Here is a 25786-nt window from a genome sequence, read left to right on the forward strand (position 1 = left end):
ACAAACGTCTTGATCAAATCTATCCACTAAATTGACTAGGTTCTTATTCTTCCGTAGCCTGATTGTACAAACGTGAAATAGCACACTGAGCTTAATGAAGTTGATGTATCATATTTGCTACGGAATTGGAGAACGGACTTTTGACCATCAGATGGGGTACTCGTTCGTTTGAGGAGTAGGCCGATTATCAAGACTCCAGGAAACGTGCAGCAAAATGAGTGGCAAAAATACTTCATGTACAATATTCTGCCAGCTTACTTACGTACCTACCTGGGTAGATGATGAACAGAATAGACCCTCACAACATACTCCTGGTATGCCTATTGATCCTTACTACAAGAACCTCAATTTCACCCTCCAACTCATCGGTCTCAACCTTGGAAGAAAACCGTAAATCATTCCCAACCCACCCAGGAATACGGATCTATTGATTCCATGATTCCATCTAGGAAATTGTGCATGCATATCAATCACCTCAATAGAATTTTCTCCAGTACAGTCAAAAAAGTAACTCCGGTCACATCGTACAACATAAACATCGACCCCCGACAATCCCATCATTCTCAATCTACCTGGGAGTGCCAATATTGAAGTAGGATGGTAAAAGATTCACCATATATCCAGTTCCTCTTTATTCCCATTGAGCCATCATTCATTCCACTCCTGGATTCTTACAAGGTCACTCTTTAAAATATATGAACACTCTTTTCCCTTAATCATTGCCAGTTCTACTTTGATTTCTGCTTGTGTTAACCCTCTATACTAATCTTTCTAGTACGCTCCTTATTTGAAGCATAATAGGGAAAGAAGATGAAGTCTGCATCTATCCTCCCTTTTCTGTGCGTTTTGGCTGCTGCGGCACCTGCGTTTAGTGTAAGTCATCTTTTTCCGGGGCTGTATGGGAATGGATAGCTGATGAGGTAAAGATTCCTGGAAGAGAAGTCGATGTTCATCGACGACAGAGTACTGATGATGATGGGCTGGGTGATCTTCTCGGTGGAGTGAGAGCGCGTCAATCTTCTGACGATGACGATGATGATGATGGGCTTGGGGGCCTTCTCGGTGGATTGAGAGCTCGCCAATCTTCTGACGACGACGACGCTGGTCTGGACGATGTCCTCGGCGGCTTAAAAAGACGCCAATCATCCAACACCCCCAACGACTTCGGCAATGTCCTCAGCGACCTCCCAACTCGCCAAAACTCCGATTCTGACAACAACTCCAACGACGACTCCCTCGGCAACATCCTCGACGACTCTTCTCTTTCAGTCGACGGAAACGGACAAAACGTCGACATCGCAGATCTGGGTAGCCTTCTACGCCGTCAACTCCTCCCAGCACCAAGCACAAGCTCTACCTCCGGTAACAACGACAACTCAGACCAACTCGCTAACGTTCTTGACGGCTCAGCAGCAGACATAAACCGAAACGCGCAAAACGTTTCCGTCGCAAGACGACAATTCCCTTCCAAATCTGAGAATGGGAACGGAAACGGGGATGATAATGAAAGTCTTTTGAATGTTCTTGACGGTGATACCGGCGACGTAAATCGTAATATTCAGAACATTACCGTCCTGCGTCGTACGTCGTCGAAACAATCCGTGGGGAAAAGGGGGTGGTTATCCGCTCTCTTAGGGCGGGATACTCCTTCTACCACGAATAACGGTAACGGCAACGGGGACAATGACGAGTCTCTGGCCAATGTACTTGATGGCTCCGCTGCTGCGGTTGATGATAATGTGCAGGGCGTCAGCGTCTTGCGTAGACAAGCCTCCTCATCCTCTGCAACACCATCACCGACTCCATCTGCTTCCGCAGCACCTATAGTCCAAGACCCAACACTCAACGCGGCCAACGACAACGACAACAACAACGCCTCAAACAACGACGCCCTCCTAAACGCAGCCGACGACTCATCGGCGGACGTGAGTAAAAACCTGCAAAACATCACCATCCTGAAACATCGCCGACAGAATGCCGGGGACAAGAACGGGGATGTGGATGATGACGATACGCTGGGTAATATAGTTGATGGCTCTGCTGTGAAGGCTGATGGAAATGCAGAGGGAGTTGATGTTGGTGATATCCTGTAACCTCCTTATTTCTCCAGACTCGGAAGACGGGGTGGAGGGGGATGGTGGTGGTAGTGAAGTAATTCGATTTAATACCTGTACTATCTAGTAACTTTATATAGTCAATGATTCTTCCTTATTAATAGAATTTGTAATATCTTACCTGCCATCCATGCTAGAGTAGGAGACATATCAGAACATGTTATAATACATTATTCTATTGTCTCTGCTAACAGTCAAAAGTATGTAGTACACAGTACATTGAAATGAAACGGGCAACTCAAAACAGACAGACGTAAGAACAACAAAGGAAACAAGTCTATGCTTTTCTAACACTGCAAAGAAAAGAAAAGAAAATTACTCTCGAGAAACGTCACGACCAAAAACTTTGGCCTTAATCCAGTCCGTAGCAACGAGAATACGGTTTCGCGCTGTATCAATCCATCAGCTCATCCACTCCAACAGAAGAAAAGGGGAAGGGAGACAAACCGCTAAAGACCATACTCAAATACGCACTCCTCCAAAACAAATATGTCATCGTACCACCACTAGCAATATTCCCACTCACCCAACTAATATCGGCAACCGCTCTCTCCTTACCAATATACGCCAAACTTCCCTGATGCGAGTACTGGAAGGGACCGATCTGTTTCGTGCGGCGCAGTTGACGTTGTCGTTCCTTGATTTCGTCAAAGATTTTGTTGCGCGATTCTTCGTCCTTGGCTTCCTGTTGTGCGACGCTAAGACGTTTGAGCTCCTCTTCGAGGGATTCGGTTTTGGCCATTGTATTGAATAACCGAGCTAAAAAGGCGCCTTCCTGACTTGCAACTTGTGCCGTGGGGGCGTAGTTCGTAATTGCGCAGTCGCCGACGGCCCAGATATTTTCTGTTCCGTTCACGACTAGATATTCATTAACGGCGAGACCGCGACGGGAGTTCTGTTGTGCGGAGATTTGGCCCATGAGATCCTTGACAACGGGGCGGACGGCGTTACCGGTTGCCCAGACCAAGAGCCCGTAAGGAATCTTTTCGAGTTCTTTGCTTCCATCCGGTTTGGTGATTTCTGCTTCGATGTATTTGTCTGTTACTTTTTTGACCATTGTTTTTGTGCGGATGGTGATTTTTTCTTCTTTGAAGCTGGATTCGGTGTATTCGATGAGTTGTTTGGAGAACATGGGGAGAATCTATTCATCAGCCTGAATTAGTCCAAGTCCTTCAGAGAAAGAAGAAAAGGGGAATACATTTGGCAAAGCCTCAACCAAGGTAACATGGAAATTATCCTGAATACCAGGAATCCACTTCCTCAAATCCTCTTCAAAGAAATCCTGCAATTCGCCCGCGAATTCAACACCGGTAGGACCACCGCCGACAACAACCATGTGCAAAAGACGTTTGACTTCTTCCTCGGTCTGATCCTTGAAAGAAGCAGTCTCGACGCAGTCCATGATCCGTTTACGAATTTTCTGCGCATCCCCGACTTCCTTCAAAAAGCAGGAATGTTCGCGGACACCGGGGATACCTACACCATCAGTCTCTTATCTCTTCATCAGGGAGAAAACAGGCGAGGGATTACCAAAAGTAGCATTCTCAGCACCAACACCAACAACCAACATATCAAACGGAACAACCGTATGCGACACATCACCTTTAATCTCCGAATCATCACTGATATAGACAAGGCGATTCTCGTAATCAATCTTTGTAGCTTCAGCCTCGTAATACTTCACAGTGGCCTTTTTGTGGCGCAGGATATTCCGAATGGGTTCCATGATGGAGCGATGCTCAATCAGTCCCGTGGTACACGAGGGGAGTAAAGGGGTGAAGAGGAAGAAATTCCGAGGTGAGATGACGACGACATTGTAGTTTTCGGTATCGAGCTTTTTGAGAAGACTGACGGAGCCCCAGCCGGTTCCTGCTTCCATTAATATTTTGAATTGGTAACAATGAGACGAAAGGAGACAAACCGAGAATCACCAACGTCTTCTTGGACGGATCAGGCTCAATTTGTTCGGCAGGATGACGCAGAAGATAGATACGATAACCCAAGTATCCAGTCATACCCAAACCAGCCAGCCAAGTCAGACGCCATGTCCATCGCAAGACCCTAAATCGTTTCTTTTTGGGTGGTTGTGCGGCAGCTTCAGACGCGTAGGCGCGACGAGCACTGAATTGTTTGGATAGCTGTGATGGTTTCGTCAAGGTCAATGGTCGCGACGACAAAGGTGTGGTAGCTCGCGACAAAGCTCGGAATTGAGCTGTTGATGAGACAGCTGCAATTCGTTGACGGACCAACATCATTGATTGTGTTGATGACTACTGAGTCCAGTTCAATCAATGTCTTGGTGATGACTTGTAGTCAGATATGGAGTCAGATAGAGGTAAAAAGCGGAAGGCGGGTCCAAAAAAATTACAGACCGTCCTAGTTCTCAATTGGGTAATCCGGTGTACTTTCTATCTCTTCAGTTATCTCCAACAATAATTCCTTTTTTTTTTTTTCTTTCAGATTATTAAGACTATATTCAGACCTCCATGTACCCGAGAGAACACGGAAAAGACAATCCCACTCACACATACCTCGATCATCTCGACAAGAGTCTAGAGAACTATTCCCCGGACGTTCCCGACCTGACCCCAGCTACATACCGAATACTCAAAACTCAAATCAACTCAACAATCTAGATCCATCAGTCTCTTTCTCATTAAACCAATGGAGTAAAATACCCCATGCAGATATATGAAGGTGTGTCCATTCACCCAGGCGTCTAACCTGAATAAGTGACGCATGTGATAATCAGTCTGGACGAATGGAGGGTAGGCCAGATGTAGTTACTCAACATTTATTAGTCTAACTACGACTATCTCACGTTGAAAGGTTCGTGTTTGAAAATAATCAGATTCCATATCACATTGATATTCGAATCTCCACATGAGAAAACGCCATGTAATGCTAACACTCCCTTCCCACATACATGTATGCCAATAAAGAAAATGCAAAGCATGATTGCTTGCTCTCTCGACAATAAAATAAAAACAGTCAGCCTCCTCCCATAGTTTTTGTCTAAGTGACGCCATATGATATCCATGCAGAAGAGAAGTGATGAAGATTAGAAAAAGTTTTCGTCGTAGTGATCATAGAAAAAAAAAACCGGCACGTTCATAAGCCAGGAACAAAATAATGTGTACAGAGGTTTGAAAGGAGGAACCACTACCACTAGTATTGGCCGGGGAGGAAGTTCGGTTGTTGGGGAATAACTCCCTGCGGTAAGCCATCAGGATGGAGATAGGGAAGTACACCGGTTCGGCGTTCGGTGAAGCTCTTGCCTAATGGTTGATAATGCATTTGATCCATTGACAAGTGACGCGGTTGATGCAGGGATGCAGAGGGAGGCGGAATGAGGAGTGTGTTGACGGCGCGTACGGGTCGGTAGGGTGAATTGCGGTTGACAAGGAAAAAAGATGGAGAGAGGTGGGTTTGAGGCGTGTGCACGTGGAACGCAGAGGATGGTGAGACTGCGTCTGACGATACTGTGGCGGAATATGGACTTTGTCGTCGACTGGGATCGGGGAGGGATACGGTCGATGGGTTGTATAGTGCCATTGGGTTTTGGTTCTGCACCGCCGGAACTGGGGTAACCGTTGATGGAATCGGTTGAGACCATGACGATGGTGGATAAACAGTAGTCATCGCGCGAACGTGCGGTAATGGAAGTTGTTGGGGTAGAGTAGAAGCAGGTAATGTAGGAGGTACAAGACCGTTCGAAACTGGCTGGTAAGTGGTAGGTTGACTCAGACGGGGAACAGGCATCGCCAACGACGGCACCGACATGGGCATGCTGTTAAGAACCGGTGGTAGCACTGGAACTGATGGAACCGTAGTAGCCGTAGAAACTGGCATAGGCATGGGAGCCGAGTAGTTGGATACTGCCATTCGTTTGCTTGGATTCTCCTCCACGTCGTCTTCCCAGCTACGTTTGCGTGAATACGGCGGGAACTCAAAGTTGGGAATAGCGTGCGGCGAGGAATTCAGTCTATATGGAGCTGAAGCTGCAGGAGCGCTGGCCGGATTCCATCGTGGCATAGACTGTAATTGAGTCTGCGGTTGTAGAGGATTCGTCGTAGAAGGCGGAGACGGTAATTTCGACGCTGGTGAGACAGGAAGATTATATCGTCTTGCATCTGCTGTCGGCGAGATTTGAACCGGCGTCGTAGGGGCAAACTCGTTCTCCGGCGGCATGCATGAAGCTCTTTCAAAGAAATCGGCGAAACGACCAAGCCTGGAATGCCACTGCGTCCATTCTTCTTTAGACACAAAGAGGTTGTACCGAACGTTGCTGAGGAATTCGACTTCCATGATGTGGATTTCTTGTACGGTGATTCCCGAGACTTCGGCCCATGTTTTGTTCGTATACGTATTATCGTCGAGGACTTGACTCGTTAGCAGATTCTCTCCAAGCATTAGAGAGGTGGAACGTACATTTATTGCCCATCATCAGCGCAATCGTCATCAACCGAAACTCACTCCCCTTCTTCCCCCTAACGCCAGGATTGAAGTTTTTCAAACGGTAGATGAACAGCAGAGCAAGCAAAATCACATTCTGACTGACTTGCGTAGTCGACAAGACACTCGACACCCATTTCTGGAATCCAACTGTGGGGAAAGCTTCCGGAACGAGTGCGTATTTCTGTGGTGTACCATCCTCGATCGATTTTAGTTTCGACGTCTTTTCGAACCAGAACAGACATGCAATCTATAAAGTCAGCTGAATTCTCTCACTCTTTGTGTGTTGTGAGATACGTACTTGAGCGGCAAATTCGGCTAAATTACCGCCGGTCTTCCTAATCGACGACGGAATCTGCGAATACGACGGCAAAGATTCCTTTTCACTTCTCTTCTGGCTTTTTGTATCTGCACTCTCCTCGGCTTGCTTGTTCAAAGGAGGGAGGTAATTCGCCGCCGCGTTCGAGACGGTATTCGCGAGGGGGACACGATTCGAGGAAGTCTTGGCCGCGTACTGGTGACTGCTGTATTGCTTCGGAGCATAGGACGGATGAGCATTATATGCCACGCCGTTCATGTCGGCGGGAGGCGTGGGCAAGCCGTCTCTCAAGGGGCCAGACCAATTCGGCAGCCCCGATGAGATTGGATTCAAGGTGAGCTTGCTGAGGGACGACAGCGGCGAGTACGGGTGATATGAATGGGATCGGTTAGGAGGGAACGGCAGCAGCGCAAAGGACGGATACGAGGTGAGTGCGGGAGACATGGATGTTCCTGGAGGGAAGGAACTGGGACTGGTGGTAGAGGAGGTTCATGAGTCAATCTGAATAGTTGGATAGTTGTCGTAATTTGACAGCTGAAATAGATGACGACCCTTTTCTTAAGCTGGTGGTTATTGAGAAGAAGTAGTCAATCAAGAATCAGTGCAAGGCGTGTGTGTGGATGCATTCAACCCTGGCATATGGAATGGAGGCAATGAAGGGGGAAAGCCAATGCACAGCAACAGCCGCCCATGTTACGAATGCAACTATCTCAATCCATCTATCTTGACTGATTGATTGGCAGGTTGATCGGTAGTTTTGCTTCTGGCTGTTCGGTAGTCAGGTTGCTGAAGTGGTTGTGGTTGCACTGTCAGGATTCAAGAGGATCAGTCTCGTTTCCTGCAGACCACAATCTAAAGAACGACTGGCAGCAGAAAATCAAAATTGAGGATGAGAAGAATACAAAAAGTGAAGATGAAAAGGAAAAGTACGGCAAGTGAGAAATGATTACCTCATTGATGGTATTCCCAGGTAGGAACTACTCCGGCTGTATTACTTACTGTATTGTTGTATTGTATTGTATTGTATTGTATTGTATTGTATTGTACATACACATCCCTGGACTTACTATGTAGTTGACTACCCTGCAGCAGTTGCCAGTGAGAAAAGAATGAAAGAAAAAAAAAAAAGGGGGGGGGGAAGAAAAGAAAGTGAGGTGTCAATGGTGCAGCTTAGACAGCGGACACAATGCCATCTTATGAGTTAGGACTCCTCTCCGTGTTCCATGTTGGATATACTCGAAAGTAATAACACTAAAAAGTACGTATCGTATTATCGAGAGATGGTGGAAGTCAAATCAGGTCCACAGACAATACAATACGACAGCCACCATAATCAGTGTTTGATGTGGATACGCTGAATTTCTTTTGCTTTGCTCAATAATTTCTGCTACGTCGTATGTAACAGTAAATAAATAGTTGAATTAATAAATTGATTTTAGAAGACCGACTGTCTTTGTCTGCGACGAAACTGCGTCCGCTGACTAGCTGACTTTTTGCCAAAATGACAAACCCTGTAACAATACACGGGACAACTGACGTTGATTGGTGGTGACACTATGGTGATACCGTATTGATAGTCTCAGAAATTCAGAATAACCGAGGAACAATAAATTACAGGCCTCTGATTGGCTGCCGGTTGAAGAAAGGGGGATGGCTCAGCCAATGAGAATTCCCGCAGCCTGTGCCTAGTCTCAAAGCGGTTATATTGATCCCAGCATCCTGATCCGGGCTAGAGTGGTACATACTTCTGCTTCAATCGAATCGATCACTCAACAATGCGAGCATTCACGATCCTATTGCAATCAGCACTCCGTATTCTGGCCTCTAGGCTCAGAGGGACGGCCTGTTCCACCTGACCAGGCTGAGACTGACTGTCGCTCACATGGAAAACGCCGACGGACTGGTCAATTATGTCCACTCCAACCACCAAGTCAAAAGACATCTGACTGAGTCTAGGCGCACAACTCGCCACGAGCATACGTTTCGTTTCGGCCGGCACTGCCAAAGAACTGCAGAGTAATGGATTTGCCTAAAACAAACAAGTCGTCATCTGTCTTGAAAGTCGCCCAAACTCTATGTAATACGGACTGCAAAACCCCGGTCTGGTCCAGTCTGTGCGGTGACTAGTCAAGTGGAAAGCCTTTTAACTGATTCGTAGCGTACATCCTTGAGGCTGTACACCACTAAGAGTGTAAGTAAAGTACGTAGTAAAAGTATTTGAAACTCTGTGATCCAGTCTAACGTCACAGTCATTTCCTTTTCTTACTGAACATGAATATCATACTAGAATGGAAAATGAGCCGACAGTCAAGTCAGCTTGATCGGCTACCGGATTGTACTGTCCAAGGTCAAATCGGTGTGATGCATGCAAGTCAATGCATTCAAGCATTGTAGTATGCTGTTCCTTGGTTTGCCCGGGTTAGTTAGAGACCAGTCGACTCAACCTACCAGAAAACGAGACAAGAGTCGGAATGCGCCGGATATACCTATCTCGACGACGTAGAATGCGATCTGATCCTGCTGAGTGCGTAGTAACAATGGATCCATGGATGTATTGGAAAAAAAAAAAAAAAATGAAATAAACGTCGGTGAATAAATATCCATATGCCTATTGAGCGTATTGTGCTAGCCTTGCTTAGCCCAGTCAGACGCTGAAGATACGGGATAAGTACAAGCCCATTATTTGGCCCCTCGCATGCTCTACTTCAGACACTGCCTGGTCACCTGTCTGTCCGTCCAGTCATCCAAGGATTTTAGATTGCCTCATTCAACATACTTATCTGAAATGCTAGTCGGTTATTCATCGGGCAGATAACTAGTACGTACGTACTTGGCTAAGAAGTAAATGAGGTTGGTTCTCTTATTAGTTTCGTGCTATTTAATCAAGGTCAGGTCTTGGGTGTGTGAGGATGTAACAAGGTCACCTTTCAGCTGAGTGGTTAATCCCAGCAACATTGCAGCCATGTCCCGGCAAGTCATATTGATCAGCTTGGATACATCTTTATGACTTTTCTGGCCTTCTTGACTTTTTTGCCGGCGGAATTTTGTTCTATTGTTTCGCTGTCTACTTTTTTTTCATCCTTTTACTCTTGTTTGAGTCATGTCAGGCTCCGATTGCAAGTTGTATTATCCCTGTACCAGCAAATCTCGCCATCTAACGTTACTAGTCTCACCTCCGCAAATAGTGTGTTATATATATACAAGACGTCTTTCCGTATAAATATAAATGTGTACAGACTTGGGAGTGCTCCAGCTAATTAGAGATTGCCTAGCCTGTATGCACGTGATACTGCTGCTTAGTCAGATGTTCGCAAACCATTGTATTTCGTTATATAAAGGAGAAATAAAGGAGGGATATGCATCTATAGAAAATCAGGGCTTAGATACTAAAACCCTGGAATGGCTCATTTATAAAATTCATATTTACACGACATTTGATGCACTTGCAGACTCTCAGCTATACCAACTGCAACTCCCCCCTCAACGGCAAATCACGACTACTCCATCCAGCCAGAACCATAAACTCCCCCGCTGGAATAACCCATTCCTGCCTCCCCGTATCCCAAGACGATACATCCATGCGTCTCAAATCAAAGCTCATTGTTACTGACTGACTAGTCTGTAAGATTTTGGTTCTGTCGAATCCGCGAAGGACTTTTACTGGCGTCGGTGACGAGGTGTTGGTGCTGTCGGGGAAACCGAGATATATTTGAGGCACGGCACGACCGGGCATGTCACCTGTATTTGAGACTGTGACTTGGACACTGGCTAGGACAGTGTAGAGGTCTGGATTTCCGCCTGGAGGGGGGATAGTTCCATTGAGTGCTTGCGGCGTGGGTGATACGTTTCCATTGCTGGCGGAACGTATCTGCAAGTCGGATATGGAGAAATTGGTATACGAAAGTCCGAAACCAAACTCGTACCGCGGGGTGATGTTGTTATAGTCGAAATGGCGGTAATCAATCAACAATCCCTCAGTGAAATTTGACTGCCACAGGTTCGGGTCATTGTTATCGACGTTCGTGAAATTGACTACGGGGGCGTTGTAGTCGCTCTCGTTATAGGCGATTGTATACGGAAGTTTGCCGGAGGGGTTTACCTGGCCAAAGAGGACGTCGACAATGGCGTTGCCTGCTTGTTCGCCGGGGAGATGCGCGGCGATGATGGCCGTGACATTCTCGTTGTCCGCCCACGGCATGAGGTTTGCGCCGGCGGAGTGCAGAATGACAACGGTATTAGGACATGTGCCGGAGCCAGTGACGAGGTCAACGACAGCAGTCGAGTTATCGTCAGCCAGGAAACTGAGCCGATCCGCACCTTCAGTTGCAAATGATTTGAGGAATACCAGGCAGGCATCGGCAGCTGGATAGACTGTGTACAGCGTCTCGGACGGTTGCTGTGTCAGCAATGCGTTGTCGGTCACGTATTGGATAAGTGCCTGCGGATTATTCTGCTTGATTGCCTCGAGCGGTGCGACCAGGTGGGTGAGTCGACCTGCTCCTGAGCCACCGCCCATAGACAGGACGCCGTTGGTGTTGGATGGATCGTACGGTCCGCCTGATACATCTGCCGCATCGTTTCCAAAGACTGAAATGCGTTTGATATCTTTTGGTAGCGGAAGGGTATTGTTGGTGTTTTTAAGAAGGACTGCACTGGCGCTTCCGATCTCGCGGATTAGATCTTTGTGGTTCCCTCGTACGTCGCGGTTGATATCTGTTGAGTTTCCCAAATTGAACGGATGAGAAAAAGAGGGAATATCACTTCCATACAATTCCTTTGACAGTTGCGCTGTATCAAGATCAATAGTCGGATAATTCTCCTGATCAAAGAAATAATACGGCGTCAAGATCCGTTTCACCATATCATCAAGTCTCGACTCCGCCAGACTTCCGTTCTGAATCATCATGGTAATATTATTCCCAAAATAAGAGTTGTTACCACTATCAGAACCCCATTCAATCGCACCAGGCATATCCATATCCAACCCTGCCAACGCAGAGTCGAGTCCAGAATGCGTCCCACCCCAGTCAGAGACAACATACCCCTGAAATCCCAATTCTTCTTTGAGTATTCCATTGAGCGTCTTGGAATTCTGGCAGGCATATGTTCCGTTGATGCGGTTATAGCTGCACATGACCGATGCCATGCCTGCTTTTACACCTTCGTAAAAGGGCCAGAGGTACAATTCGTGGATTGTGCGGTCGTCAATGTTGGAGGATACGGATTCCTGTTTGGTGGTGCCGTTGGGATATGTTGTTGGGTTGCGTTGGGTTTCTTGTTCGTTGCCAATGTAGTGTTTGCCGCATGCTTGCATACTTTAGCCTTTCAGTTTCAGTTTCATCTGCAGCAGGGCATACTTTGCACTTTTTGTGATTGCATCCCTTTGATTGTCTCGGCGAAAGCAACGCCAGTAAGATATGGATCCGGTGAGTAACCTTCCCAATTCCTGCCCCCGAGAGCAGAGCGACCCAGAGGGCCAGCAACAGGACTACACCATCAGCATTATTCTGTGGTGACAATGTAGAAGAAAGAGAGATACCCCAAAGCAACCTGAGCACCCTTCCCCTTAAATTCAGCCGCCATCTCAACACCACGAACATACGTCAAATCTCGATCCCAAGTCGCCGCCACAGAAACTCCTGCAGGGAAAACGCTGGCATAACTCGCTTGTCGAATAGCCAATGGTCCATCTTGTAGACATAGCCCCTTGAACCCTATACGCGGGATGGCGGCGATGTTTCCTACACATGGACCCGAGACACCGGTTACTAGGAAGGCCTTTTCGGTGAGGTTTAGCTGCGCTATTGCGGCGGAGGCTTTTTGGAATGCTGATTGCCAGTTTCCGGCACCAGTGGCGTTGGCTAGATTGATTAGTTTGACGAAAATTGTAGGGAATGGCAAATGGGCTTACGTGAGGGAAAGACTTTCTCTTCTTGATATTGACCTTGAGTCAACTGTGTCCCCAGGGCAAGTGCCGTAAGGATAGTAGACCGAACCATGATGGTTGAAACTTGAAACCTTTGGAAGTCGGAGGAAGAATTGCGTATCTCCTACCTACCTACACCGGTAGGTAGGTGCTATTTAAGCAAACAGATGCAATGAACATCCCTGATCCCGCCCATTCTGCAGTCAACCCCCAGCGGCTGCAGAAACTACATCATCCTTCAGGTTTCCCCTCTTTTCCAACAACCCAATCATAAACACAAGGTAGAATAAGCATATGATCGGCGAAAGATCTCCACAGCGGCTTGAAAACCGTCAAGCCATGTGAGTTATCCTGTCTCCAACTGCGTAGAGTCTCCAGCTAGATGATTAGCTGAACTTTCACAGTCACATTTGGGTAGTCTACCGGAGTATAACCGCCTACTTCACTAGAAGCAGAAAGGACGAAATGTGTGTTTCGCCAAGCTGGAACATTGGAAGTAATCGGCTTCTACATTACGACGCCGAGTGGTCAATATACAGCCTCCGCATATATCGGAAGCCCTTGTGAGGGAATTGGCATCAAGTAGAGAATGAATTTTGCGGAGAACCCTGCTCTGACTACGCTAATAGATGCAGCTAATTGCATGGCAACGAGGAGATATCGTGGGGCTTGTCTTCCAAGATTGTTATACGGCATTGTCAAATATTTCGGTTGATTACAATGTGGAGAAGGATTTCTGTGTTGAGGTGGAGATACGTATGAGTATCTATACGGAGAAGCTCATCTTGTCCGGGTGTCTTACAAGAATTGTACACAGTGAACATATGTAACGTTGGGCCTTACCTTATGTATACCTATTCTAGATTTACCTCCAATGATACCTGGATCCTTACGTCCGCTTATATGAGCTGTATCAGCTGACGAAGGCGCTAGGACAATTCCCGAGAAGACCTACAGCATAGCCCGACAAACAAGGCAGAGCGAGGAAATCATATTCATACAAAAGAATAAAGGAAAGGAGTATCTCAAACTAACAGACTAGCTATATATAAGGTGTATCACGGATAAAACAAACAAAAATAAAACAAAAGGACTGATGTACCCAAAGGTTAGAATAACCACCCCTTTCGCTCCTTACCATTCGACTCCTTCGACAACGCTTCTCCTCTCCCGGCATTTCTAGACCTGCCTTCCAACTGCCTCAAACTTTCGATTTTCTGTAACGCTAATTCAAGAGTTTCTTTTTTCTTGATCACGTCCAAATGTCTGCGCACACGCGGATCTTCACGCGCGAAACGCTCGACTTCGCTATCAGATAAATGTCGCCCTAATCGTTGATCGAGTTCGCGGGGGAAATTGTAGTAGAATTCTGAGAGGAGTTCGACGTTCAGAAATAAGACTGCAGTTGAGGTGAGTTTATCGGCTACTACGTCGAGGAAGACTTCGGGGCAGTAGTATTTGTTTTTCAGGGTGGAGCATTGCTTTGATCGTACGGCTAGAAGGCGCATTTTGATGATGTCGGCGCGGTCACGGAGGAATATACCTTCTCGGCCTGGAATTGTTAGTAACGAAAAAAAAAAAAAAAAGGGAGAAGGGAAGTGTACCCTTTTCTAATAATGCAGCACTGAATCCGCCTGCGCCACCTGCACCATTACCCTCTAGAACAGCCTCGCCCTTGCGTACTTTGTCCACAAAACTCATGACATCTTTCAACTTTCGCTTGCCGATCTGGTCTTCTACTCGTCTCAGTGCTCCCTCACATGCTGTAAGTTCCTCTTTGAGCACTTTGCTAACGCTCTCGCGCCCTTTGGCCCACTCAGGTTCCTCAACCTCAATCTCGAATTTATACGGTTTGATACAATTTTCGACTTGATCACTTGTGCTGAAAAATCGGTCGTTGAGAATACCATTGCACGCCTCCATAATCGCATTCTGGGCGTATGGGTGCGATGCAAATGTGGACTGCGCAACAAGGCGCTCGACGTGTTGTTGCAAAGCACTAGCCACAACTGTGGTTGCTACTCTTCCGATTCCAAGTTTTGTAAGGTTTGATGTTGAAGCGTCTAGTTTGCGATGCCAGTAGAGGTTCTCCGGATCGGCTTTGGGTAGATCTTTCAAAGGATCTACATCCAACGTCGCCTCTGAAAGATCCTCAATAGGTTTATTCCAGTACCGTTGAGCAAGGATGTCCATAACTCTTTGGTCGAGTTCATGTTTTAACAGCTCTCGCACCTGAGGACGTCCGAAACTTTCTGCAAAAGCCTTGAATGAATGCTTAAAGCTATCCAGGCTTTCTGCTAAATACGACTCTGCACTGAGGGGCCGGTCGTTATATTGGACCTTGAATTCGTAGGTTGCTTCCTCCAATTCTTGGCTGATGGCATCTCTCGTACCAGCGAGACTTCGTGCCATCGTTTGTTCAAGAACGTTCATTAGCTTTTCCCGTAATGTCGGAACACCAACAGACGTCTCTGAGTTAGGTCCGAAATGGCTTGGATGTGCTGAAAAGTATGCTCTTTCATTCTTCACAATAGCATTTGTAATGTTGCCGCTTCCGCGAGAAAATAGTGTAGTGGTCTGGGGAACACGAGATACAACACCAACGTATCCAAGTCGTAGCGGATACTTCTTGTCGGTGAGTATACTAGCACCGCGTTCTGCATCCACCAGGTCCATCTTTGTTATCACTCCAATTGTACGCTCGCCTCTCGGATCAACTCGGCGGCTAGCACGGAGAGCTGTAGAGTTGGCCAAATCGACATCGGCTGCTGAAATAGCAAGAATGATATTAGGCGCTTGAATGTACTTGTCGCAAAGATCGGAGATCTTCTGTTTCAACTCCGGAGGTTGATCGCTACCGGCAACTTGAATATAACCTGGTAAATCGATCATGGAAAGGTCGGGAACGTGTGGTGAATATATATGTAATTGAATGGGGTCGTCGCTAACACAATCCTTGTCGCTGACGGCCAGGTTCAAATCCGTCAACGTCCGTTGAATTTGTGAAAAATCTGTAATCTTCCCTAGCCCCAATGCAGGGAATTCTCCGTACTCTGCTTGCGCATTCGGCGTGTTGACCAATGTAAGCTCTATCGGGCGGCGAGTAACCATATTCGAGCCTTTGGGCAAGAATTCGTGTCCGACAATAGCCTCCAAGACAGAACTCTTGCCAGAGGATTGCGACCCGATAACAACAATCGATGGTAACGTCAACGTATTTGATTGTCCAACTTGGGTCAGAATATTTCTAATCTCAATCATTTTCCGTGTCAAAACCATCATCTGATCGTTATCCGCTTCTCTTCGTGTTTGATAGTCGCCGTCATCCACATTTTCGTAGGCGTAAGCACTTCCCGCTGCTGCTCCTGCAGCAGCAGCGGCGGCTTGATTATCGCTCGGGGATCTCCCTCCACCGTGTCCATCTCCTTGTGACTCCTCATCCAGACGAAGTATCTTTTGCAGCCATTCGGGAAGTTCTGTTTCCTCCTTGACTCGCTGCCAACCTCGTCCAGTCTGAGATGCGACATCCTGTAATCCCTGAAACAAATTCGACGCAGCACCGCCAGCGGTTTCCCATCCTTGATTAAATAGATCGATCGCGTAATTCCCGGCCTCTGCCCCAATCATCAGTATACACTATCCTCAAAAAAGATCCATCACATACGTGTCGCCTGGTATTGCAAATAAGCCACCCCCGCAATCATAGCTCCTCCAAACATCGCCGGAATACGCGCCAATTTAAGGGCCAGTCGCGGAAGTATTCGTGCAAACGAGATATTCCGTACAGCGGGGACGTTGTTGTGAATAGAGCTGGCACCGACTGGCCATGCACGACCTCTGACTGCGACATTATCGACACGCAAAAGACCGCCAGTCCGACTTCTGACCAAGTTGACATGACGAGTCAACAACAAGCCCCTCCGCAGCTGTGGAGCGAGGCGTTGGGAGATAATCCTCCCGCTCATCGTGAACTAATTCTCATGCGTTGTAAATTTGAGTTAGTGAGGTCCGTATCGACATGATGCGAGATGTCAATATGAGTGGCGAGGCTGCCGGTTGGTGATTTAGTTGCATACTCCGTGATTTAGTTGCAGATCCACAGCAGGAAGCTGAAACATGTGACTTGAATATCATCTCACGTGACCTGTCACCAGCCACAATGGCGTCAGTTTCGCAGTTGCCCAGAGCAGTTAGACCGCCTTGCATGTACGACAGCATACATTTTGTTCGACCGCCTCTTTGCCCCTTGATAAGTGTTTCTTTTCTTTTTTCTCATTCAATAATAACAGCTGTTCTTTTTTGAAGTGTCGCCTATTCTTTTATCTACCTCTCGGGTGCTTCTGGTTATATGTGAGTGTCATCGTATTCGAAAATTCCATGTGTCACACTACACCTTAGCTAACCTCTGTTAAAGATAAGGCTAGAAGCTATACGACTGGTTATATGTTTCAAACACAGTAAAGACAAGAAAAAGACGTGTCAAAATAAACGGAAGACCTGATTCAACTTATACTGAATTGCAGGAAAAGGCTGCCATGTGTCGTTTTCTCGTATGTTATTATGTTACCCTGATATACTACATATACATATACATGTGTTTGTCTACGGTACTAATCAGCTACTAACAATCAACAGGTATACAAAGGCAGAAGCGAGATTCTTCTGAGTAAACTGGTTACAGAACCGAGCCATTCCATTCTAACACAATCCTATGACTCACGACTAAGACTGGTAGGTATGACTCATTACTTATATCAAGCTCCACAGCTAACTCATCTCCAGGATACTCGTCGTCCTGTCAACGGCGATGGCTTTGGGGTAGGCTTCTATCCGGACCCAAAACTTGGTCCAGAGCCTTGCATCTTCACCTCAACTCTACCAGCATGGAACTGCGAAAATCTAGAACGCCTAGCAAGCAAGACATGCTCAAACTTGATATTCGCTCACGTTCGAGCATCGACTGAAGGGGCATTGGCCGATAACAATTGCCACCCTTTCCAACATAATTCCCTCATGTGGATGCATAATGGCAACCTCGGTGGATGGAATTACATCAAACGACCACTTAGTCAATCACTAAATGATAAATGGTACCTCGGCGTCAAGGGTGGTACCGACAGCGAATGGGCGTTTGCTCTTTTCCTCGATTTGATGGAGAAAGAAGGTGCAGATCCCAGCTCCGATCCCGGGCCGGACGGGTTTGGGCAGGCTTTTTTGCGACAGGTCATGATCAAGACGATTGCCAAGATCAATGAGTTTATTCGGTTGATTCCCGAGAAACATAAAGTGACCGATCTTGAGACAAGGAGTCTGCTCAATTTCGCGGTTACTGATGGGCATACCGTGGTCTGTACGCGGTATGTCAGCAGCAAGACGGACGAACCGGCAAGTTTGTATTTCTCGTCTGGAACAAAGTGGAAGGAAGGCAAAAAGGAAGGCCATTTTAAGATGGAACGTCACGATAAGGGGGCTGATATCGTCCTCGTGGCCAGTGAGCCCATTACTTTTGAAAGACGTGAGTTTAATGTCCATTTGACTGATCAAAATGACTTCTAACATCAACAGATAACTGGGTGACTGTCCCCACCAACTCAATCCTGACAATCCACAAGCAAACAGTGTTACTACACCCAATAATAGACGAATTTTACAACGACGACCCGAATCACGACCGCTCATCGGTGTACGCTCTGTCTAAAGGATTCGCACCTCCAGCAGTTGTCACACCCACGAAGAGCACGGCGGCAGCTGCCAAAGCGTCTATGGCGCAAACGAATGGATCAACAAAGCTCGATGCGTTGGCACCAAAAGTGACGCAGTTAGAGCTTGCATCTTGATAAATAATTAATTCCGTATGGAAGTTCTTGTATCAAAATTGTTTTGATTGTCATATCACAAGGGAGTTTCAAATTGCAAAAGAAGGATCATGGATGGCGTACGGAAGGACTGGATAGCGTTTGTGAAATTGGCCATTTAATTACTTTTGGGAGCGAACATATATCTGGTATGGAGTTTTGATTATGGAGACAGACTGTTAGTTATATGAACATTGTATCTTTCGGATAGGAATATATTATACATTAAGTTACTAAGTGCAGTATGCTAACACAAGATGAAAAAGGATCATCCATCATCAGCCGCAATATTAGCATGCTTAAAATACTTCATCCCAACCCAAGCAACCACCACCCAAACCCACGCCATAACAGCCGTAAGCACCATCAAAGCAGGATAATACCCCACAATCGGCAGCGTAGGATCATCTTCTAGCTCCGGCGGCGCATAGGGAGTTTCGCCAACATCCCATGCCCAACTCCAGACTCCGAAAGAACTGCCTATTCCGATTACGAAAACCAGCCAGGTTACAATTAGGATTATCCAGCCCCACCATTCGGTTTCGGAGTAGTCCCATCCTGCTCCAGGTCCGGCTGCGGTGTTGGCGCTGTCGGCGACGCTGTTGGGAAGATCGGGGGCGATTAGTGGTGAGCGTGCGCGGTGGGTTGAGGGTGAGCGGCCTAGAGGGCGGGTTGTGGCGTCTGTGGTTTCGTTGGCAGAAGTGGTTTGGTGGTGATGGTGGTGTCGGTGATGATGGTGATGGGAGGATAGGAAGTACGATTCAGAACTTGAGGATGGCGTTGCGATGGGTGGTGGATTGATGCTACCGCTACTGCTGACTGATGAAGGGCGGAGATGAGTAGATGTTCCGGTCGATCTTCCGGTGTTTGTGCCAGTATTAGTTGTAGGGTTGTTATTATGATTGAAACTCGATAATGATTCCTCCTCTTCATCTGTTGTATCGCCTATAAGGCCGGTCGAAGTGGGTGATTTGACTATATCGGTCGACACAACATCTCTATCCATCGTCGGAGATCGGGTCCAGTATCCAGAGTACACACTAGCATGACCACCGTCGTGATCCATACTCCCTCTCGGCGTTAATTCCTCATCTGTGAGGGTCGTAGAAGGAGATGTCATGCTGGTAGCACTCAGTGAGGTACTCAAAGGTGACGATACCCCTCTAGAATTCTCAATGCTTCCATAATTGATCTGATCCCTTGCAGTACTAGCGCTATTGCTGTTTCTCCTCTCTTTCAATTCCAATCTTGTACCTAACAATGCTGTCTTGCGTAAGGAGCCCCGCCGTCGGCGCATTTTTCTCTGGTGTTGTATTGCTGTCCCCATTGCTCTACCTCCTCCCGTTCGCGATCCTCCAACGTAACCATCGTTGGTTGTAGTTGCGGGGTCGCCGTCGTTGAGATTGCCGGCAATCTCACGGCTTGTGGACGAGACTTCGTTGCTATCGGGTGACGAGCTCGACTGACTCATGCGCAGAAACGAAAGTTTGGACAGTAATGATCCAGAGACGCTGCGTCTGTGGCTGCTGCTGGCGCTGTTGGAGTGTGCCCGTTCTGTAGTGCGACGGTCATCGTTCTGGGTGGTATTTATTGCTGTCTGTGGTGACAATTCTTCCCCATTTTCCATTGGGTGCGAAATACTGCGTGAGGAACCTAGAGGTGCTATTCATCCATGAGAGCCAATGTATTGTAGATGTGAGTGTGATAGAGCGAGATAGTTGGTTTAGTTTGGCACAACACAACTGCTATTTCTAGCAAAAACCACCAATTCTCCGTAAAGTGTAAATCTATTGGAATTGCGATTCTCGATCAAGTCACATAATGAAGAATGATCTCTATTCCATCCAATTCTGCATAAATGAAGTCGCAATAACAGAATAAGGAGAGACCGCTGATAGGCCGGCTCGGAACCGGAGAAAGTCCCTCTCCGCCGCGAAAACCACCATCCAACCTCCGGAGATCAAGCAGGATCCCGCAAAAGAATCTATAAGTCACCAGCAAACCAGCAACGATGGCTGGCCGACTCCCATCTTTGACTACGCGGGTGTCACAGCTCTCGATTGCACCAAACAATCTCATCTCTCGTTCTTCGTTACTACCTCTCTTGGCTCCTCAATTCCAACAACAAACCCGCAATGCCTCCATCCTGAGTACCCTGTCCGATACCCCTGGAGCATACAACAAGAGGATTCGTAGAGGTCGAGGTCCCGCTTCTGGAAAGGGCAAAACATCCGGCAGAGGTCACAAAGGTCAAAAACAGCACGGAAAAGTTCCATATGGATTCAATGGTGGTCAAACGCCGGAGAGTATTGTTCATGGTGAAAGGGGATTTACCAACTAGTTCGTTCTTCTATCTCCCACTTATTACGCCCTATATACTGATTACATTCGCAGCTGGTCTACTGACTTAATAACGGTAAACCTCGACCGAATCCAAGAATGGATCGACCAAGGCCGCATCGACCCCAAATACCCCATCACAGTGCGCGAGCTCTTCCACTCAAACTGCGTACACCAATTCCGCGACGGCATAAAACTGCTCGGTCGCGGCAAGGAGAACGGTCTCAAACAACCAATCCACATCGTGGTATCGCGCGCCTCTGCAGATGCTATTGCCGCTATTGAAGCAGCCGGTGGCTCCGTAACGACACGATTCTATACAAATGCGTCCATAAAACGGATTCTGATGGGTCAAACACACCCATTTTTCTCATTGGCGTGGTCCCAGAAAAGTGGTAGTGAGTTTCTCATGAAAGCTTTGGGAGCTGAACAGGAATCAGACCTGAAAGAATCCAAGATTATGGAAAGAGGGAATTTTATGTATCGGTTACCGGATCCCACGCACAGAAAGGATATTGAGTATTATCGTGATCCGGCTCATAGAGGTTATTTGAGTCATTTGGTTAAGCCGAGTGAAGGACCCAGTTTGTTTTTCCTTTCGCCTGCTGAGAGGAAGTCTTCAGCTGGTGTTAAGAAGGAGAAGACTCTGGCGCCGAATAGGATTTGGTAGTTTGTCTGATTCTTTTCTCGTGTCAGGTGTATTCTTAGTGTTAGTATGAATATATGTATATTATTTTACTTTGGAGATTGGACTGTTGTATGATTTCAAACAGTGAAGTTCATTCTTTTAATTGCTGTCGAGATATCAATACTACATCAAGAGTGTAGGCAACTTGCAAGTAACACGGACTGAGAAGAGTATAAGGAAGTCGATAAGAGGCATACATGTCACGCTAGATTGGCTAAATAATACAACTCGCTCGCTTCATCGCATCAAGCCCATAGAAAGGAGAAAGAAAGCACGACACGCAAAAGCAGGGACATAAGTCTCAGAAGAACAATACAATTACCACTGAGAGAGACTCCCCTGATAATCAATCTGTGAGGGGAGAGAAGTCACAAGACTTAACAGAGCAGAGAGCAACCAGAAGAGAAGAGCTGAGAAAAACCGAGGAAACTAGTACAATCATGAGAAAACAGAACCAACGCCTAGGTCGTTCCACTCAACAAGCATGTAAAGAACACCACATGAAAGAAAAGACACCGCTCACAGGTACACGCTCTGCAACCGGGGAAAATAAGGACATGGGTATCATAAATGACCGTTGGGGGTATAACAGCTAAAACACACCAGTGACCATAATGCATAGTAAAATCAATACTCCTGAACGATCCGTGCCAAAATTATACCCATATCGTCGTTAAAAAATAGAAAAATCGAACAAAATTCATAGAGTGGTCAAAGATAGACCGTTGCGAGAAAAAGTTGCTGATGATTGAGTAGTGACCGACTGCGTTGTAAAGACTAAAGTCTCCATGACCGCTCATCGAGATGCTCATCTGAAGGTTCAGTTACAGATGAGAACCAATCGCATCCCAGGGTTTGTCGTATTGTCCACCGAGAAGATGTGTCCTTGTCTAGACAATGACGAATTAGATCCAAAGCTTCCTTGCGGCTCCGATCATCGTCTTGGCCTGCAAGAACGGCTTCCTGGTTCCATTCACCTTTAATAATGCTGGATTGTAGACGAGGGCCAAACCCATGCTGAAAGGGACGAGATCCTACCAACGTTGCATAGACGACAACGCCAAAGGCCCAGATATCGACGACCGGATCAATCAAGCCCGTAGAAGAAAGGAGGAGTTCTGGAGACGCATATTCCAAGCTTCCGGCAACGCTTGTGCTAGAGCCACTCGGTCCAATATTTTGTGGTGGCGGTCGGTCAGCAGGATTGTCATATGTATCAAGTGGTTCACCACTGGTGTCGTTTGTCATCCATTCAGCCATACCGAAATCGCAAAGCACGAGTTTGGCACTCTCTGTGCCGTCTTCCAACCTTTCGGGGTCCAGTAAGCAATTCTCAAGCTTGATGTCCCGATGCACCACTCGCATATCTTCGTGCAAGTATCGTAAAGCAGAAGCTAGCTGATAGGAGTATTTCCTAGCGAGATTCATATTCAGACCACCACGATTGGCTTTGATCAAGTCAAAGAGCGTGCCACCGATATGCAGCTTCGTGAAACAGAAAGTAGCGTAATCTGTTTCGTATACGGCTTCCAGTGACAGGATATGATGGTAATTTAACTGTCGCCAGATTCGAACTTCGTGATCAAATTCAGCCTGTACTTGGTCGTTCTCCTTCTCGCTTTTACCACTGACATGCTTCTTTACAATCTTCACAGCCAAGCGCCTGGTAGAGCCATCGGCTCCAACTTTGTATGCTTCCTTAACCGTACTGAAGCCACCGAAGCCGATCTGTTTACCAAGCACATAGTCTGTACCAACCATCTGGCCTTCGTCGTCAGGTTGAGGCGCTACAACTTCCTCAGGGGAACTCCACATGGATAGAAAAGCGCTGGCAGGAGACTTTCCGCTGGACCCGGTGGATCGGCGAGAACGCTGCTGGCGCATGACCTGCCTCCAGCTATTATGTCTGTCAATCGTGTAGCTACGGGGCTTGCTGCTATAGGATCCTGGTACGCTTGTAGACCACGTATTAGGATCGTCAAAAGAGGTTGCCCGTTGAACAAGGGGAGAGGAGGATAGTGGCGAAAGCAACATATCCTTGGGACCTTCACGTGGATACTCGTATGGCGTGCGTACCTCCTCCAACGGTGACATGGTCGAAACAGAAGTGAGTGAAGTAGGTTGGTTCATGTCGACAGCTGAAGTGGAATCATCGTTCCTCCTAGACGTGAAACATATGCCGCTATCTGGGGATGTGTCTTGTCGCGATTCATCCGCGTCATCAATATTCAACTCTTCATTGTGAGTAACGTCATTATGCTGCATCTGCACTCTACGCAATGCTGATGGCCGAGGCTTCTGTATAGATCTTGAACCAGCGTAGTCCCGCGACTTGAACTCTGGCAGGCTTCCTTCGCCGACAGAGTAATGGAGCGTATCTTGTTGTTGCTGCGATTTCGACTCCCCCTGTATCCGCGACTGATCCGAACGTAAAAAGGCTTCAAACGACCGTCGAAACTCCTCGGGCCTATGTGAATAGCTAACATCTGAATCAAAATCGTGAATGCTGTTTTCGTCGGATCGAGGAACAAGCATCGGCGGAGTCGCCGTATGAAGCTCATTTATCACGCGACTTTCTTCATCCTCTCCTCCTCCCCTGACTGAGGCTTCCCGCCCTGAAAATTGTTCTTCTTCATAGCGTTTACCTGTACTAGGAGACTGGTCTCGAGCGAACTTCGTGTTAAGTCTCAAACCGGAAAACGATTCCCTCCCAGCATATGCCATGCCCTCGTTGAGAGCAAAGGACTTATCTTGACACGAAAGATGTAGATTGCGGAGATATGCAACGATGCATTACCGACAGAGATGCGAAGATCGATGGATGTCGTGGGGTTGGATATTAGAGTGGCCCGGTGTAGGCAGCAAAAGACACCAGGCAATATACAAATTAATCGCCGTCGCAGGAATGTACGAAGTGCTACCCTATGCGTCACAGTGAGGCGTAGTGAATAACACGGTAAATCTCGGAGGGAGTGCGTTGAGTATATCGATGAGTAGCGACGTGAAAGTTTTGATCCGTTTTATCCGTTGCGAAAGATGGAGATGTCAGATGGTTGGAGATTGGAGATGGAAAATTAAATTAAGAGAGGGGCTTCGTACTGGAGTAACAGCGCCAAGATCCACTTATACTACGTCCGTGAAGTAAGTGAAAAGTTAATTACGTAGTGATGTATTAGTAATACCGTTTGTGTATTTCGATGCGGGTATTACTCCGTACTGCGTTCCGAAGACAGCGGGAGTGGAGAGCCAAATGTGCTGATTACCCAATAGCAGGCTGTAATGACATGCAGAATGTATGTCCACCCTTAGTCCCTTACCGTATTAAATACTAGTCGTGTCCGGTACGGAGTGCTCCGCTCTCCGCTGGAGCTTCCCGCGGCTGTTTCGATATTTTCTGGGCAGTATACATATTTTCCTTTTAATTGACCAAGTGTCATCCAATGCCTAGGAAATCGGAGGGTATTTCGGAGCGAATTGTGGATGCAATCTTTTTGTGTAAAGTACAGCTTCGGAAGGAATGAACAGCAGCGACCATGAAGCGTCTTTCCAAGTTCACTTGATATGCTCCCTATCCTGATCCACGACATGCAACCCGAGACTTGGAGAAGCTTCGTAAACTGTTGAATTGAACGTAGAGTCTCAATTCCTGTGATTACATGGAGAGTTGTACTTGAAACTATTGATGATTCATCTACGTGACCATCAGGAGAAATCCGACTCACACAATATTCCAGAAAACGAGTTTCAAAGTCTAGAGCCTGAGGGTTATGACTGTGGAGTCTAGAGTCGACTTAGCGCGCCTGTTGATTGATTAAAATCCCAGTCATTATAAGTCAATTGCAGGACTTCAATGAGTAATTCCCAATGACACAGCATATCTGTTGTAATGAGATCAAATGTAAGATGGTCATGAATCACAGCCAATCAAGAGAATCGACTAGTGGAAGATCATGTGACGTCAAATCATCAGATAAGCGATAAGCGCGCGCAAGCGCTTGTTTCCGCCCCGTAAATGCCACCATTCAACCAACCCCTTAATATTCCTATCCCAAGTTTCAAAACCAGATGGGTTAGCAAGTCACGATTTCA

At 46.9% G+C, this 25786-nt stretch overlaps 9 protein-coding genes across 13 annotated transcripts, besides 2 other annotated features; 3 read left to right on the forward strand and 6 right to left on the reverse strand.

Annotated features, from left to right (window-relative positions):
* Positions 1-589: 589 nt before the first annotated feature.
* On the forward strand, positions 590-2233 carry TSTA_043430 (uncharacterized protein). Its single transcript, XM_002484776.1, has 2 exons — positions 590-873; positions 927-2233. The coding sequence occupies exons 1-2, from the start codon at positions 811-813 to the stop codon at positions 2091-2093; spliced, it is 1230 nt and encodes a 409-aa protein (XP_002484821.1). The 5' UTR covers positions 590-810; the 3' UTR covers positions 2094-2233.
* TSTA_043440 (alternative NADH-dehydrogenase) lies at positions 1009-4415 on the reverse strand. The gene is made up of 6 exons (XM_002484777.1): positions 4036-4415; positions 3645-3983; positions 3313-3590; positions 2562-3255; positions 2236-2503; positions 1009-2184 (listed from the first exon to the last, which is right to left on the reverse strand). The coding sequence occupies exons 1-5, from the start codon at positions 4367-4369 to the stop codon at positions 2430-2432; spliced, it is 1719 nt and encodes a 572-aa protein (XP_002484822.1). The 5' UTR covers positions 4370-4415; the 3' UTR covers positions 1009-2184; positions 2236-2429.
* Positions 4416-4965: 550 nt separating this feature from the next.
* On the reverse strand, positions 4966-7332 carry TSTA_043450 (mucin, putative; the record flags this gene model as incomplete). The annotated part of the gene is made up of 3 exons (XM_002484778.1): positions 4966-6496; positions 6546-6819; positions 6871-7332. 3 exons carry the CDS (start codon positions 7330-7332, stop codon positions 5283-5285), a joined length of 1950 nt encoding a protein of 649 aa, XP_002484823.1. The 3' UTR covers positions 4966-5282.
* Positions 7333-7894: 562 nt separating this feature from the next.
* Positions 7895-7934: a microsatellite.
* Positions 7935-10345: 2411 nt separating this feature from the next.
* On the reverse strand, positions 10346-12955 carry TSTA_043460 (beta-glucosidase, putative; the record flags this gene model as incomplete). Of its 4 annotated transcripts, XM_002484779.1 has the most annotated exons (3): positions 12428-12955; positions 12246-12376; positions 10346-12195 (listed from the first exon to the last, which is right to left on the reverse strand). In XM_002484779.1, exons 1-3 carry the CDS (start codon positions 12469-12471, stop codon positions 10346-10348), a joined length of 2025 nt encoding a protein of 674 aa, XP_002484824.1. In that variant the 5' UTR covers positions 12472-12955. The 4 variants fall into 4 exon arrangements, with proteins under 4 accessions (XP_002484824.1, XP_002484827.1, XP_002484826.1 ...); XM_002484782.1 differs by having other exon boundaries at positions 10346-12749; positions 12800-12955; XM_002484781.1 differs by having other exon boundaries at positions 10346-12376.
* An 802-nt stretch (positions 12956-13757) lies between these two features.
* On the reverse strand, positions 13758-16779 carry TSTA_043470 (mitochondrial dynamin GTPase (Msp1), putative; the record flags this gene model as incomplete). The annotated part of the gene is made up of 3 exons (XM_002484783.1): positions 13758-14366; positions 14419-16428; positions 16479-16779. The coding sequence occupies 3 exons, from the start codon at positions 16777-16779 to the stop codon at positions 13924-13926; spliced, it is 2754 nt and encodes a 917-aa protein (XP_002484828.1). The 3' UTR covers positions 13758-13923.
* A 286-nt stretch (positions 16780-17065) lies between these two features.
* On the forward strand, positions 17066-18903 carry TSTA_043480 (glutamine amidotransferase, putative). Of its 2 annotated transcripts, XM_002484784.1 has the most exons (5): positions 17066-17164; positions 17229-17364; positions 17450-17545; positions 17597-18329; positions 18380-18903. In XM_002484784.1, exons 2-5 carry the CDS (start codon positions 17350-17352, stop codon positions 18649-18651), a joined length of 1116 nt encoding a protein of 371 aa, XP_002484829.1. In that variant the 5' UTR covers positions 17066-17164; positions 17229-17349; the 3' UTR covers positions 18652-18903. The 2 variants fall into 2 exon arrangements, with proteins under 2 accessions (XP_002484829.1, XP_002484830.1); XM_002484785.1 differs by lacking the exon at positions 17066-17164 and having other exon boundaries at positions 17174-17364.
* A 34-nt stretch (positions 18904-18937) lies between these two features.
* On the reverse strand, positions 18938-20296 carry TSTA_043490 (uncharacterized protein; the record flags this gene model as incomplete). The annotated part of the gene is made up of 2 exons (XM_002484786.1): positions 18938-19902; positions 19924-20296. The coding sequence occupies 2 exons, from the start codon at positions 20294-20296 to the stop codon at positions 18938-18940; spliced, it is 1338 nt and encodes a 445-aa protein (XP_002484831.1).
* Positions 19377-19412: a microsatellite.
* Positions 20297-20648: 352 nt separating the features above from the next.
* Positions 20649-23956, forward strand: TSTA_043500 (mitochondrial 54S ribosomal protein YmL10/YmL18). The gene is made up of 2 exons (XM_002484787.1): positions 20649-21009; positions 21064-23956. Exons 1-2 carry the CDS (start codon positions 20681-20683, stop codon positions 21677-21679), a joined length of 945 nt encoding a protein of 314 aa, XP_002484832.1. The 5' UTR covers positions 20649-20680; the 3' UTR covers positions 21680-23956.
* Positions 21064-24421, reverse strand: TSTA_043510 (protein kinase, putative; the record flags this gene model as incomplete). Its single annotated transcript, XM_002484788.1, has 2 exons — positions 21064-24342; positions 24391-24421. The coding sequence occupies 2 exons, from the start codon at positions 24419-24421 to the stop codon at positions 22475-22477; spliced, it is 1899 nt and encodes a 632-aa protein (XP_002484833.1). The 3' UTR covers positions 21064-22474.
* Positions 24422-25786: the final 1365 nt, after the last annotated feature.

Source organism: Talaromyces stipitatus, genomic scaffold (genome assembly GCF_000003125.1).
Source record: "Talaromyces stipitatus ATCC 10500 scf_1105507295515 genomic scaffold, whole genome shotgun sequence".
Classification (NCBI taxonomy): Eukaryota; Fungi; Ascomycota; class Eurotiomycetes; order Eurotiales; family Trichocomaceae; genus Talaromyces; species Talaromyces stipitatus.